Source organism: Bubalus bubalis, chromosome X, assembly GCF_019923935.1.
Source record: "Bubalus bubalis isolate 160015118507 breed Murrah chromosome X, NDDB_SH_1, whole genome shotgun sequence".
Taxonomy (NCBI): domain Eukaryota; kingdom Metazoa; phylum Chordata; class Mammalia; order Artiodactyla; family Bovidae; genus Bubalus; species Bubalus bubalis.
The window spans coordinates 45,674,439-45,690,620 of NC_059181.1; the positions used below are offsets into that span (position 1 = coordinate 45,674,439).

Genomic DNA, 16,182 nt, shown 5'->3' on the forward strand with positions numbered 1-16,182 from the left:
AGAGTCAGACACGACTGAAGTGACTTAGCAGCAGCAGCACCCCAGTGTTCAGTGCAGCACTATGTACAAGAACTAGGACATGGAAGCAACCTAGATGTCCACTGACGGATGAACTGAATGGATAAAGAAGCTGTATTACATGTACACAATGGAATATTCAGTTCAGTTGCTCAGTCGTCTCCGACTCTTTGCAACCCCATGAATCACAGCATGCCAGGCCTCCCTGTTCATCACCAACTCCCAGAGTTCAGTCAAACTCACGTCCATCGAGTCAGTGATGCCATCCAGCCATCTCATCCTCTGTCGTCCCTTTCTCCTCCTGCCCCCAATCCCTCCCAGCATCAGAGTCTTTTCCAATGAGTCAACTCTTCACATGAGGTGGCCAAAGTACTGGAGTTTCAGCTTTAGCATCATTCCTTCCAATGAACACCCAGGACTGATCTCCTTTAGGATGGACTGGTTGGATCTCCTTGCAGTCCAAGGGACTCTCAAGAGTCTTCTCCAACACCACAGTTCAAAAGCATCAATTCTTCAGCTCTAAGCTTTCTTCACAGTCCAACTCGCACATCCACACATGACCACAGGAAAAACCATAGCCTTGACTAGACGGACCTTTGTTGGCAAAGTAATGTCTCTGCTTTTGAATATGCTATCTAGGTCGGTCATAACTTTCCTTCCAAGGAGTAAGCATCTTTTAATTTCATGGCTGCAATCACCATCTGCAGTGATTTTGGAGCCCCAAAAAATAAAGTCTGGCACTGTTTCCACTGTTTCCCCATCTATTTCCCATGAAGTTATGGGACCAGAGTGGGTTGCCATTTCCCTCTCCAATGCATGAAAGTGAAAAGTGAAACTGAAGTCGCTTAGTCGTGTCCAACCTTCAGCGACCCCATGGACTGCAGCCTACCAGGCTCCTTCATCCATAGGATTTTCCAGGCAAGAGTACTGGAGTGGGGTGCCATTGCCTTCTCTGAACATATACACTACCATATGTAATATAGATATCCAATGGGAACTTTCTGTTTGACCTAGGGAACTTAAACCATGGCTCTGTAACAACCTAGAGGGTTGGGATGGTGGAGGTGGGAAGGAGTCAAGAAGGAGGGAACATATGGATATCTATGGCTGATTCACATTGATGTATGGCAGAAATCAACACAGTATTATAAAGCAATTATCCTTCAATTAAAAATAAATTTTTTAAATGTATAAATTCTCTAGAATCACTTCTAGTACACCCATTTAAAATGATACATCTTACTCTGGTAAAATCTATAAGGTACCTCTTTAGAATTCTGTTATTTATTGATTTTAATAATTTTCCATCTAGATCATGTCTTTGAACATAAGGACAATACTTGTCACATAAGAGGTACTTAAGAGGTAAAATATTTATTAATGGATTAGTGAAGCATCAGTACTCTTGCGTGGAAAATCCCAGGGATGGAGGAGCCTGGTAGGCTGCAGTCCATGGGGTTGCTAGGAGTCGGACACGACTGAGTGACTTCACTTTCACTTTTCACTTTCATGCATTGGAGAAGGAAATGGCAACCCACTCCAGTGTTCTTGCCTGGAGAATCCCAGGGACAGGGGAGCCTGGTGGGCTGCCGTCTCTGGGGTCGCACAGAGTTGGACACGACTGAAGTGACTTAGCAGCAGCAGCAGCAGTGAAGCATACTTAGGTATAATACCTCAGGGTGTTTCACATATTACATACTCAATACATAACTGCTGATTGGTACCTTGGTAAATGGATTTCCCTGGTGGCTCAGTGGTAAAGAATCTGCCTGCAATGCAGGAGCTGCAGGAGACATGGGTTCAGACCCTGGGTTGAGAGGATTCCCTGGAGGAGGGCATGGCAACCCATTCCAGTATTCTTGCCTGTAGAATCCCATGGATAGAGGAGTCCAGCGGGCTACAGTTCACAGGGTCACAAAGAGTCAGACACAACTTAAGTGTCTTAGCATGCACCTTGGTAAATATGTATCAGTTCTGTTCAGTTCAGTTCAGTTGCTCAGTTCTGTCTGACTCTTCGTGACACCATGAATCGCAGCACACCAGGCCTCCCTGTCCATCACCAACTCCTGGAGTCTACTCAAACTCATGTCCCTCGAGTCAGTGATGCCATCCAGCCATCTCATCCTCTGTCATCCCCTTCTCCTCCTGCCCCCAATCCCTCCCAGCATCAGGGTCTTTTCCAATGAGTCAACTCTTCGCATGAGGTGGCCAAAGTATTGGAGTTTCAGCTTCAGCATCAGTCCTTCCAATGAACACCCAGGACTGATCTCCTTTAGGATGGACTGGTTGGACCTCCTTGCAGCCCGAGGGACTCTCAAGAGTCTTCAACACCACAGTTCAAAAGCATCAATTCTTTGGCGCTCAGCCTTCTTCACAGTCCAACTCTCACATCCATACATGACCACTGGAAATACCATAGTCTTGACTAGACAGACCTTTGTTGGCAAAGTAATGTCTCTGCTTTTTAATATGTATAAAGGATGGTATTAAGGGTCAGAGACTGTTGGTGCTTTTAGATCACTGTATGCTTTCTTTTAAAATACTGTTAGGCTTCTTTCTTTAGAAAAATTGACAAAAGGGTTTTATGTGGTTTTAAATGTTAGTAATTAAAAAGAATGAAATTTAGTTGACAATCTAGGACAATGTAGGTAAATCAAATTTACCATTAAATACAGCCTAATTCCTAATTCATGCTCCTTCTTTAATTTTTCACTCTTTTTCTTCCACTCTTTTTATGGTTATGTCTTTTAGTGTATAAAGCAATTATAAAATGGAAAGACTATGATAGGGGTTCTCATGACTATGTTCTTATGCCACCATTTGCCTCTCAATTTTCTCTAGTGACAGATGTAACTCTGGCTAAGGAGCTACAAGCCTATCTCACAAAGATCCAGTGATGTTGGATTTTGACGATTCTACTACTGGCCTGCTCCAACTGAGACAAATGCAGGTAAAACTCACTCCAGTAAATAAAATTTTCATGAAGAATTGCTCAAATTCATAGTAACAATTCACCAAATTGTGACAGAGTCTGTGATAATACTTAAATCATTTTACCCTAAATATAGAATAACTACTAAACCTTAAGCACAGTAGTAGAAAAGATACTCAATGCACAGCAGAGACTGAATAACTCATTTTGATGCAGAGTAGTCTGGAGAGGTAATGTTACATCCAGATTGGTGCTTTCCAATAGAAACTTAATAAGAGTAATAGCTGTAGCTTTTAATTTTTAAAACATTTTAATTGTTATAATGCATAACTTAAAATTTTTCCATAGCCATATTTTTAAAAGTAAAAAACGATTAGGATTAATTTTACTGTTATATTACTTTAAGCAAATATTTTTAAAATATAATGTTCTCACCCCTCAAAAATGAATAAATATGTAACTTGATGGATGTATTAACTAACTAGACCCTAGGAATAGGATCTAGTTAGTTAACACATCTCACAATGTATACAAATATCAAACCACCACAATGTACATTTTAAATATTTTACAATTTTACTGTCAGTTATACCTCAATAAAACTGAAAAATATTCAAATATAATTCAATGTGTAATCAATAAAAAATACTATGAAATATTTTTGTGCACTAAGGCTTCAAAATTATGTTTGTATTTTACAGTACATCTCAATTTGGATGTTAAAGTTTCAATAATTAAAGTGAAATTTAATCCTACTAAAACAGTAAAGTTGTGTTTAACAGAAAATATTTTCAACTGTTTCAGATTCAATTTAAATTAAATTTAATTAAAAATTCAGTCTTACATTCACACTAGGCCCATTTCAAGTCCTCAATAGCCATGTAAACTAGTAACCACGTTGTTCAATGTCTCACTCAAGACAAGGTGAAGAGGCCTCTCATAATTGAAAGGGAAATAAAAGGATCAGAATTGTATAGGTAGTTCTAAGAATGCCTGAGAGAACTAAGAAAGAGTAAGTGGCCCTCAGTTGCTGTTTAGAAAGCAGATAAAGCACAATGTGGATAGCTTATGCAGGAATAACAATTATTTTAAAATTATCATTTAGCTAAACACCATCTTAACACACTCATTTCCAAAAAAGACTTTCTTACTTACTTCACTGTTAAGTGAAAATGATTATTACAGTCCCCAAGGAAACTTGAGTTATTTCTAATTTGCTATGATGATAGCTATCTCCCTAATATTTGTTCCTTCTTGTCATTTCCCACTGACAGCATCTAGTCCAGGGTTCATGTTTCATCATAGAACACCTGTGCTGCTGCAAAAGCTTTCTCACTGGTTTTCTATTCCAGTCTCTACCATCTAATTCAGGCCAAAAGCTTTCACTGGTTTTCTATTCCAGTCTCTACCATCTAATTCAGGCTTCTCAGGTGTCACTAGTGATAAAGAACCTACCTGCCAAGGCAGGAGGCATAAGAGATGAGGGTTCGATCTCTGGGTCAGTAAGATCCCCTGGAGGAGGGTATGGCAACCCACTCTAGTATTCTCACCTGGAAAATCCCATTGACAGAGGAGCCTGGTGGGCTCCAGATCATAGGGTCACACAGAGTTGGACATGACTAGAGCAACCTAGCGTGCACGCATGCACCATCTAATCCGTATTGTACACTTCCATTATATTAACACTCTAGATATCATTTTCATGATCTGACTCCTGAATTTAAACACATTCACTGGCTCTCATCTGTGTTCAGAATAAACTCATTATTCTTACCGGTTTTTTTCCCCCCGTCAGTCATTTTGGTACCAAATTAAACTTTTCCTGTTTCTCTTCTCCATTTAATCTTTTTATGTCTCCCATCAACTGTAATCTTTGTAAATGTCAGAGTTGAATATTACTCTTCTTATAGAACCTTTACTATGTTACGTTGTATTTTGCACAATGATGCTTAATAAGTATTTATTAACTTGAAATAAATACAGTGGTACCTCCAGTTAATAAATTGCCTTCTCATATGCCTCCTGGATAAGAACATGAAGAGACAAATAAATTTCATACTTTACTCATAATTAACTCCTGCTATTCAGCACTGTGTTATATTCATTACATTAATATATTCATTATATATTATTATAATATAATATATTATAATATATTATATATAATATATTCATTACATTGATAAAAATGCCAATGCCAGTATATTTTTAACATGATCAATGTGATCAACAGAGTACCCAGAAATAAACCTGTTTTAAGCCATTATATTATTATGCTTCCAATTGGCAAGATTTTTTAAATAAACCAAATGGAGGAGAAGCAGAAAGGAAATAGGATTAAATTAAAATGTGTACAATTATTTAAAAGGACTGATGGCAATTTTAAACCATCAACAACAGAAATTTAACTTCATACCTTTAAAGTATAAAAAGGTCCACCATTTTTTTAGAAAATGGAGTTGAAAGGGAATTATTTGAATGAATTTGTTCAATGAAATCCTGTGAACCCATGAGAAAAGTTAACATCTGTCTTTTGAAAATTCAATGAGTAGGAAAAAGTATAATGATTTTTTTATTGGATGGAACTTGGTTTAAGGAATTCAAAAAAAGAAATCACAGTATAAATTATCTTCATGTGTAAGTAATTTATTTGATGTTTGCTACTTGTGTGTTCATTCCAATCCTCGACGCACATTAACTGCCAGATATGCAATATAGTGGTCAATTTAAGAGTCCTTAATGAATTACAATATTTTTAAATGTGCTTTATGAATACAAATATTTCTAAAGCAAAAAGAGAAAACACTGAGTAGACACAATGAAATTCTGAGCACTTCTCTGATTTACAAAAGTATGTCTACTTTTATCACTAAATGAATAAAACCATTTTAAAAATATATTTATGTGGATATGTGTGTATACTCCCTTACACACAGTACATAAACATTTCAAAGTGACAATTTTTTGGTGCACTTCCAAAGCGCTACAATAAATGTCATCCATAGACATTCACATGCAAACACTACTGGGCTAGTACACTACAGCAAATAAAGAGTTTTAACTGAACTCCTTGGCAAAAACTTCTTAAAAATGGAAATAATGAAACAGAAATCCATTTCTTGTCTGCACAATATAGAAAATAATGTCTTATATCATCTGAGTCATATATATACACACAGGATTATTTAAGCTCAGAAAATAACTTCTTACTATACACACAACTGCAGTGTACACTCAGCAAATGTTATCAGTGGAAGAAAATGTCTATGAGGAGATCTGAGGAACAGTGGCAAGAAGAGATCTATCCATTAAAAAATAAAAAGTAAGGCATGGCAAGGGCTGGAATGCACATACAAGGACGGGCGAGAAAGTAAACAGAAAGTAACAGAAACCAATTAAAGTGGAAAACAGCAGCTAGTTATGACACAGTAATAAATCATGAAAGTTGGATGAGTGGGAAGGGAGAGGTGAAAAGAATTTATCTTCTTTGTTTTAAGCTATATATAGAACTGTCAGTCACTAGCCAAAGTCCATTTGGAATGTGCATTTGCTAAAATGCCATGAGTCACAGCAGACTTTGCCAAAACCACCACACAGGGTTGCTCTGAACAACAGTTGTGAAGATATTCCACAAAGTTAAAAATGCCAAACTCATGTAAGACAGAAATTTTACACAATATTCAGCTTCAACCTTTCCTTTCAACTCTGGGAAAATGCAATGAGCTCTCCAAACCACAGAGAGGAGGAATCTTTCTCTGCTTCATTATCAGTTTCATGCACAAGCGACTTTGGAGGTACAGCAAAGTCTAACTCTGAAAGAGATCAAAGATGGTGACAGATTGGTCTAATGAATAGGGATGCAGATATACCTGTGAGTAATGTTTCCACTTCTGGCATTAGCCACAGAAATTCCTGGCAGGGAGGAAATAATACAGTGGAGGAAATAAAGAGATTTCCCCATCCTGCTTCACCCTAATTCTCACAAACCTTATTGTCTAGACAGAAACAGGATCAAATTATCCCAATTTCTTCCTTATAGTAAGGAGGATTGAGAGCGTGAAAGGATTGTATAAATTCAACAAGATAAGCCAAAGATGTAATATTTTTTCCTTACCTATTAAAAACTGGAAAGGATTAAAAGTCTCAGGTGTGTTAGCTATGTATGTGCATTGCTATGATCATTTGACAGCTAGGAAACTGAAGCTTAGTGAAACTAATTTATTCAAGGCCACTTATTCAACATGAATTTGACCCTGGGTCTGTTTCATCTCAGGCTTCCCTAGTGGCTCAGATGGTAAAGAAACTGCCTGCAATATAGGAGACCCAGGTTCAAGACCGGGGTCAGGAAGATAACCTGGAGAAGAGAATGGTTACCCAATCCAGTATTCTTGCCATGGAAAATCCCATGGACAGAGGAGACTGGTGGGCTACAGTCCATGAGGTCTCAGAGTCGGACACGAATGAGTGAGCATGTACATGCTGTTTCATGTCCAAGTCCTGGCTGGCAATTTCTATAAAAACAAACCTTCTCATCATCAAAAGAGAGGAGGAAGATAAATGGTGAACAGAGTCAACACATTTTTTGTTACCTTTTCTCCTTGTTAGTTCTATCTTCAAGAAAATATTTTGTCATTGAATATATTTCTAATGAATTTTTACATATGCCTTCAGCAGCATTTATTCCTCCACTAATAGTAACTCTACAAGAACAAATCATGATATCAGAAGCAAAGGTAATTATGAATTAATGCACTGATCACCGGCAGCTGCAAATATCCAAGAGAAAACTAGACATTCTGTGCCACATGCTAAAAGAACACAACACATGAAACATTCATGGCCCCAAAATCATATTTCCATTCTGACCAAGTCTCTAGATCCAAACACCAAATTAAGGAAATAGAGTGTAGAGGAATGTGACACCACATGGATATAATCACCAAGACTTAAGACTGTGGTAAGCTCTACATGTGAAATAACTTTTCTTCAATGAATTAAATGCAAAGAGACAATATGGTAATATACAGATTAAAAATACACTTAAGAGGCTTACTCAGATTCTAACTGTTTAAATGTTAACAACAAATAGCATTTATGAGACAATTATAAGCTGGAATGTTGACAGTATTAAGGAATTACTGCTAACTTTAAGTATGACAATGGAATTGAAGATTTTTTGAAAACAGCCCATGCTTTTCAGAACTATATATTGCATATTTATGGTTGAAATTATGTGATACCTTGTATTTATTTCAAAATAATACTGGAAGATGGTATGAATGGAGATTAGATAAAAAAGAATATTCATGAATTGATAATAGCTGAAGTTGGGTGTCATGTATATGAATGTTCATTATATTATGTGTATATTATGCATGTTTGAAAAAAGCACATGCAACATCACTGAAAAAATGTTCTAATTTTTCTCAAGGAAAGAAGCATATTATCAAGGAATCATAGAATTGAAAAGACCTTTGAAACAATCTATTCAAACCACCTCATCTCATAAATAAGGAAATTAAGGCTCAGATAGGATAAGTGACTTGTTCAAGGTCACACAACCCGCAAGTTCCAGACCCAAGATCAGGATTTAAACCTCCAAACTTTCAGCCCAGGGCTCTGTTCTCCTTCAGACCTATAAGAAATGACTGTATTTAAGCATTCAGGCCAGAATATTCTCAAAATTGAGTGTCATCAATAAAAGTAAGCCATGTGGCAGGAATGAACAGAATTTAGTTCATACCAAAAATGAGCTGCCAGTCACTGTGATAAGATCTGTTTCTTTCTGAGACCCATGGTTTCCTGCTGGATTGGAGAATCCAAACTGGGTTTCTTCCTCCTGTGCAAAGAAGTCCGAGTCAGGATGTACATTCCATTCCGTTTTGGTTGGTGGCAGTAGTTCTGAGACACTGTTTTCACAAAGGGTGCTTGAAGGAGTCAGAGCATCTGTGTCTACTGTTAGCTTACTGCTAGGGATCAAAGCTTGGGGCTCTTGACTCGAGTTTTTCAAAGCCAAAGAGCTCAGAGATGCCAACGGCCCCGCACTTAGACTTGAGACATCATCCATATCTAAGGGACCCTGCTGAAAACCTGCTGCTGTCGTTCCAAAGAAGAGTGAGGTATCCAAACTTTGAGGAAGGTCACTGGTGGCCATCAAGGCCTGAGGGTCCACTGCCTGCCCTAAGGAATTATTATTATTAGCAGGGAGGTTTCCTGCCAGAGTTGAGTTCACAGAAGCCACATCAATAGTCAAGATCCCAGAGTTCACCAATGCCGTGTCCAGTACTGCAGCAGAACTATTACCAGGCGCATCAGAGAAGAGAGACACAAGCTCTGCATCACTGAGGTCACTCTGCCCCTGGCTGGTAAGTTCACTGCTGGGTGTAAGAGAATTTGCAGCTTCCAGCTGAGCTAAGAGATCCTGGCGCAGGTTGTGCCTTTTGGCCATGTGGGTCTTCATGCTGTGCTTGGATGTGAAGAGTTTATTACAAGTGGCGACTGGGCATCGGCTTTTCCAAGTGTCCACATCCTGCAAGTGTTTCTTGGAGTGAATGTAGAGACTACTGCGAGCAGAGAACCTGGCACAGCAACCTTCCACCGGGCACACAAAAGGCTTTGTGCCCAGGTGGGTTATGCTGTGGCCTTTCAGATGTTCAGCCCTTGTGAAAGATTTCCCACACCCTTCCACCGGGCACATGAACCTCCGGTCATCGTCGTGCTTCCGTTTGTGCCTTAGGAGTTTGGACATGCTAGTGAAGTTCCAGCCACAGCCCTCAAAGTCACAAAGGAACGGTCTCTCACCAGTGTGGCTCCGAAGGTGAATTTTCAGCCTACAAGCCTTGTCATACTGTTTACTGCAGCCAGGAAAGGAACAGGAAAAGAGTTCCTGTTCCCTGAAGTGGGCGCGGTTATGGGAAAACAGGGCACTCACTGTGATAAATGTCTTCTTGCAGCTGGAAAACGCACACTGGTAGGGCCTCTCAGGCTCGAAGTGGCTGCGCTGGTGGGCGCTGAGTTTGGCCTGCGTGGGGAAGGTCTCCTCACACACCTCACATTTGAATGAGTTCTCCTGCTCGTGGCCCTTCATGTGTGCTTTGAGGTTATACACGGTGGTGAAGCTCTTGCCACAGCCCTCTGCTGGGCAGCCGAAGGGCCTCAGTTTGTCGTGTGACTGCAGATGCCTCTTGAGCTTGTAGGAGGTGGTGAAGGTCCACCCACAACCACCCAGGGGGCACTTGAAGGGCCGCTGGCCCTGGCTGCTGCTGTGTGTCAGCAGGTGCACCTTCAGCTGGTGCTTCTTTGCAAAGGTTTGTCCGCACTGCACCTCAGGACACAGGTACAGCAACACGCCCTGGCCTGGGCCTGGCGGCCCGCGAGGGCTCTCAATAGCCGCCAGGCCCTCCGCCTCCTCCTTGGGCGCTGGGGCAGGCGCAGGTTCTGCCCGCTCCGCCAGCAGGAGGTCGGGCGGCAGCTCGGGACAGTCTCCAGGCTGCGCAGCGTGCGGGATCCCAGCTTGCGGGACGATCAGACCCCCGGGCTGCGGTGGGGGCGTGGCTAGGGTGAGGACGCCGTTCTCCAAGCGCAACAGCAGGTTTTGGTTGTGAATGGCGACTGTGCCTGCGAAGGCCGCGGCAGGGCCCAGGCCTGAAGCGGGGATCGGGGCCAGGGCCGGGACTGGAGCCGGGATAGCCGACAGGCAGCTGGGGCCCAGCGCAGGGCGGCCCTCGGGGTTCGCGCCGCTTTCGCCCCCCAGGAGCCTTGGGCCCAGCCCGGCTTCCTCCCTCCACACGGGCCCTGTGGCCTGGCCAGCGCCCGCGGTAGCTACGTCTCCACCCACCGGGTCCAGCAGCACCAGGAAGAAGTCATCGCCGCCGCTCCCGCCGCCGCTGCCACAGCCGCTAGCGTGATCGGGCCTCAGCGCCAACGGGCTCGGGCCTGGGCCTGGGCACGAAGAGGCCGCGCTGGCCTCCTCACGCCGCCGCCCGGGCCCGCCATCTTGGGGGCCCCGGAGCAGCAGGAGGCGGCGCGCCGGGGCCTGACTGGCCCGCAGGTCAGGACCTCCGCGGATCCGGCCGCTGCCCTCGGGGCTGCCAGCCCCGCCGGTTTGTCGCATCCCGCGAGCCGGGAGCAGCCTCGGGATTTCCATCTCTGCGTCCGTGAAGCTCCACTGGAACCAGAGCCGCGGAGGAGGCGCGATCCCGCCCCCTGCCGCGGGCCCGAACACGTTCCTGAAAGAGAAAAAAAAAGTGCACTGCGCAGAAACTGGCCCTATCAGATATTAAAACGTGTTGAACGCCACCGTGATTTAAATATTCTTGTACAGGGTCTCTAGAACAGAATAAAACGCCCAGGGGCAGAGCCTCATATACATAAATAAGTTCCCCTGTTAATATTAGTAGGAAATCAAGGAGGTCTTCAGAGATTCAAGGGAAATGGCAGTTCACTTCAGTAAAAAGTGCTGGAATGAATACCTTAGGTATCTATCTACTAAATGGCAACATAAACCGGAACCTCACGGTATGTATCAAAATAAACACATACACCCCAGTCCCTCCCAGTGCTAAGCATGGTAGTTAGCACTTACCATGTGTTAAACACTGTGTATTGGATGGATGGTTGGCTGGATTGATAGGTGACAGAAAATTCCTGAGAGAATACACTATGGAAAATTATGTCTTTTTAAAAATTTTCCTGGAGACTTCCATATTCAGAACTGTCTTGAGCAATGTCCTCAGGAAAATTTGTCCCATAGTTAAATTTTTCGTCCTGCTATTGCAGAGACTATAATGAGTAAGAGGTGGGGTCAAAGCAGATTAGCACTGTTGAGCCTAGAAATGCAAGGCCTGGAGGATGAAGTAGTTTATATTGAAATCTGGAAGACCCAACCTCCTCCTGGGTTCTCCCTATAAGGTGCACAACCTAAACCAACTCTTTGCTCTTCCAGCTTTGGGTGATGCTGCTAAGTCACCCCAGTCATGTCCGACTCTGTGCGACCCCATAGACGGCAGCCCACCAGGCTCCCCCATCCCTGGGATTCTCCAGGCAAGAACACTGGAGTGGGTTGCCATTTCCTTCTCCAATGCATGAAAGTGAAAAGTGAAAGTGAAGTCGCTCAGTCGTGTCCGACCCTCAGCGACCCCATGGACTGCAGCCTACCAGACTCCTCCGTCCATAGGATTTTCCAGGCAAGAGTACTGGAGTGGGGTGCCATTGCCTTCTCCGTCCAGCTTTGGGTACACCATGGTAAATTTCATGTCCAATCTCACAGCATGATGAGGACATTCCTCAGCTTACTCTAGCTTCTCCAGTACGTGGAGGTCTCTGGACAGCAGTACTGGTGAAATGTGATAGGGTTAACCCTAAGTTACTGTAGTGGACTGTCCTGAGAAAAAGGCACAGATGCCTTTTGCCTGCCCAGTAGCCTCGGTGTGCCTGCTTGCATTTAAGTGTGGTGGCCTAGTCTCACTGTAATGGATTTGGCCTGTGATGCCTAATGATCTTATTAATATTGATGATGATCCTCCAATTTGTCAGTCATCAGTGAGTTGGGAATTGATTTAAATATAGGGTGAATTATCTGGCAAGAGAAAGGTTTCAAGTGCTGACTAGATTATGGGATACCTATAGTTTAAATGGGCCTCCCTGATGGCTTAGTGGTAAAGAATCCTCCTACCAGTGCAGTAGACACGGGTCCATCCCTGGGTCAAGAAGATTCCCTGGAGAAGGAAATGGCAACCCTCTCCAGTACTCTTGCCAGAGAAATCCCATGGACAGAGGAGCCTGGCCAGCTATAATCCATGGGGTCCCAAAAGAGTCAGGCATTTTTAGTGACTAAATGACAGTTTAAACAATCCCTTCTTTTGCCTCTTCTAATGATAATGGACACTTACTGCTCTCTTGATTAAAAGATCAAGTTTTTCATCCATAACAGTTCAAACCTCATCAAAAGTTCTACATCACACATTTTATTTTCTATTATGTTTTTTGGAGAAAGCACTTATTTTTTCAAATCTGAGGCACACAGAAGTGCATATAACGTATCTGCCAGGTTTAGATAACGCCAGGGAAGCCCCTTGTAAAAGCAAACACACGTAACCAGGACCAAGGTCAAGAAATAGAACATTGCCAGCCTTCCAGACTACAGCCACTGGTATTCCTCCCAATCACAACCCACACTCTCCCCTATGGATATAGCCATTATCTTGACTTTATGATGATAATTTCTAAAATACTTTTTTATAAACATGACTTTACAACTTTTGTATGCATTCCTAAGCAATACAGTTTATTTGAAGTTGTGTCAGTGGAATAATACTGCATGCTCCCCTTTATGGCCTGCTTCTTTCATTCTATATCATATTTATTTGAGAGACTCATCCATCTTGTGCCTAGTAGCCTTGGACCTTTTGTCTCCATCATTGACTAGCATTCCAATGCATGATTTTAGCAAAGTAATTGTGATATGATTGTATCATTCTACACTGGATAAACACTGGGGCTGTTTTTAGCTTTTAATCATGAACAATGGTGCAATGAACCTTCTTGGGCATTTTTCATAGGACTCATGTTTAAAAGTCTCTTGGGTATACAAGCAAGAAGAGAATCATTGGCCCATAGAGTATGCATATCTCCAGCTTTTCTACATGGTGCCAAATTGTTTTCTGTAGTGGTTGTACCAACTTATAGTCCCAGTAGCAACATAGAGAGTTCCTCTGCCTGCATATCTTCATCTACACCAAATATTGCCAGAATTTAATTTACTTGTTTTCCTCTACTATTAAATTTTTGCACATTCTTACGTTTATGAACATTTTGGACATTCTCTCCTATGAAAAGCCTGTTCATGTTCAACTCTTTCACCATTTTTCTATTCTATTTCCCATCCTGTTTTTACTGATACAGTGAGTTATTTGTGTGTTTTAAATATCAATCCACTGGTGGTTATATGTGTGGCTAAAATAATCTTTTGTTTTGTTGTTTGTATTTTCTCTTCTGTGCTGTGCTTTGTGAACAGACTTTAATTAAGACATGCTTAATTATATAACATACTTAATGATAGCATAGTCAAAATTTATCATTCTTTTCCTTATGGCTAGTGTTTTTCTGTTTCAAGAAATCTGTCCCTGCCCTGGGGCCATAAAACTATTCTCTATATTGTCTTCTGAAATATTTATGGTTTTGCCTCTCACAGTTAGGTCATAATCCACCTACAAGTGATGTCTGTGTATAGTGTTGAGTAGGGTTTCTTTCTTTTTTTTATGTGGATATCTGATTGTTTCAGTGAACCACTTACTGAAAAGTCTGCCCTTTTCCAACTGATTTGCAGTTCTGCATGTGTCATAAATCAAACATCTACCTATGTATGGGCTAGTTTGTGTATTCTCTATTAAGTACCATGGCTCTATTTATCTGTCTACTTAAAATACCACAAATTCATCCCTACAGTTCTACAGCCAATTCTGATATTTGGATAAGGCCACTCAATTCTACCTTGTTCTTCAAGAATGTCTAGGTTATTTTTTTGCCTCTCTTGAATCCTTTTCAAATATCAATTCATCAGAAAAAATTCAACCAAAACCCCATTTAGGGTTCTAATTGGGACTGCATTGCACTTTTAGATTTGATTTCTTGTCTAGAATATAAAATGCTATTGAATGGATATGGTGTGCCTTTCCTTTTAATAAAAACTTCATTAATATGTCCCAATAATATTTCATTTTTCCCATAAGAGAGCATTTTATCCTAGGTACTTCATATTTTACAAATACTGCCTTTGAAATTTTCATTTTGTAAATATATTGCTGGTAAATAGAATAAAATTGACTTCTGAATGTTAATATTTTATCCTATAAACAGCCACCTAAACTCTTTTATTGATTCTACCAATTTGTCTGTAAATACCTGTAGAATTTAGTGTACAGAATTATATCATCTGCAAATAGTGCCAGTTTCACATCTTCCTTTCCAAGCACTTTGTTCCTTCTTTTCCCACCTACTATACTTTCTGGGTGATAGTGGACATTCTTACTTCATGAAACTCTCAAAAGAAAGCTTTTAGTAATTCCAAGAATGGTATTTGTTGTAGGTGTTGTGTTCTGTAGCAACCTGGATCCAATCAGGAGATGGAAAATACACAGTGGACAGGAGAAAATTAAACATAGTGTTTAAACATAAAGAATTATTAAATATGACACATGTAGGATATATAGGATATAGGAAAACTCTATATGGTATCCTGGGTTTGAGAAGCATGCCCAAAGAAAGACAAACTTGGAATGGGGGTTCTTCCACAAGGCTATAGATAACAGCTCATTGGAGAAGGTGTAGCAGAACCTACTGGATGGCAGAGAAGTTTGCTAATTTACCAGTGCCAGAGCCAGTCTGCGGAACCAGAGCTGGTCTACAGTGGCAGAGTAAACAGGAAGGTATCCTCTGGTGAACATCAGTGTGGGAAAGCCACAGCTCATGGCCAGCATGTGGACATGTAGTAGGAACAAGGGACCTGGTGGAGTTGGAGGCCTGGAACTAGCAATGTCCTATACATAGGATCAGGAGGGCCTCGATGATGTGAGGGTCGCAGCCTTTGGATAAGTGCAGGAGATAAACCTAGTGGTGGGGTAAGGTGAGGAATGAGTGCAATCAAGTAGGGGGAATCAGTGGGTACGTGGCATGGAGCACAAGATATCCCTATGAAGAGGCCCACAGAAAGCTAACCAGGCCATACTGGTTCTGCACAATTGATGAGGACAGTTTTTCTGGGCCCATGCTTGGAGCAGAACACCTAGGCTATCATTACACTCACACTTCTGACAGTCAGAAGTCACAGGAGAGCTACTTCCTCCTTCAATGTCCATCCAGTGTCTTCTACCTGAGAAAACAGAACATCATGATCACTCTGAAAGAGAGATTCTTAAAGTAATCCATCCATTATCAGAGAACTTATCTTAAAGGGTGAAATTAGAACAGGGAGGCAATACATTAATAATTGGTTTCATATCCTTCATCAGTTTAAGGGTGTCCCTTATATTGTTACTTTGCTACACGAATCATAGGCACCCTGTTGTTTTCCAGTCACTAAATCATGTCCAACTTTGCAAACCCATGGACTGTAGTGCACCAGGCTTTCCTGTCCTTCACCATTTCCTGGAGTTTGCACAAATTCATGTCTATTGAGTCAGTGATGTTATCTAACCATCTCATCCTCTGTGGCCCCCTTCTCCTCCTGCCCTCAA

At 41.5% G+C, this 16,182-nt stretch overlaps 1 protein-coding gene across 1 annotated transcript; it reads right to left on the minus strand.

The window, feature by feature from the left end:
• Nucleotides 1-5,575: 5,575 nt before the first annotated feature.
• On the minus strand, nt 5,576-11,198 carry LOC102413100 (zinc finger X-linked protein ZXDB). Its single transcript, XM_006050267.3, has one exon. It carries the CDS (start codon nt 11,094-11,096, stop codon nt 8,688-8,690), a length of 2,409 nt encoding a protein of 802 aa, XP_006050329.2. The 5' UTR covers nt 11,097-11,198; the 3' UTR covers nt 5,576-8,687.
• Between the last annotated feature and the right edge of the window lie 4,984 nt (nt 11,199-16,182).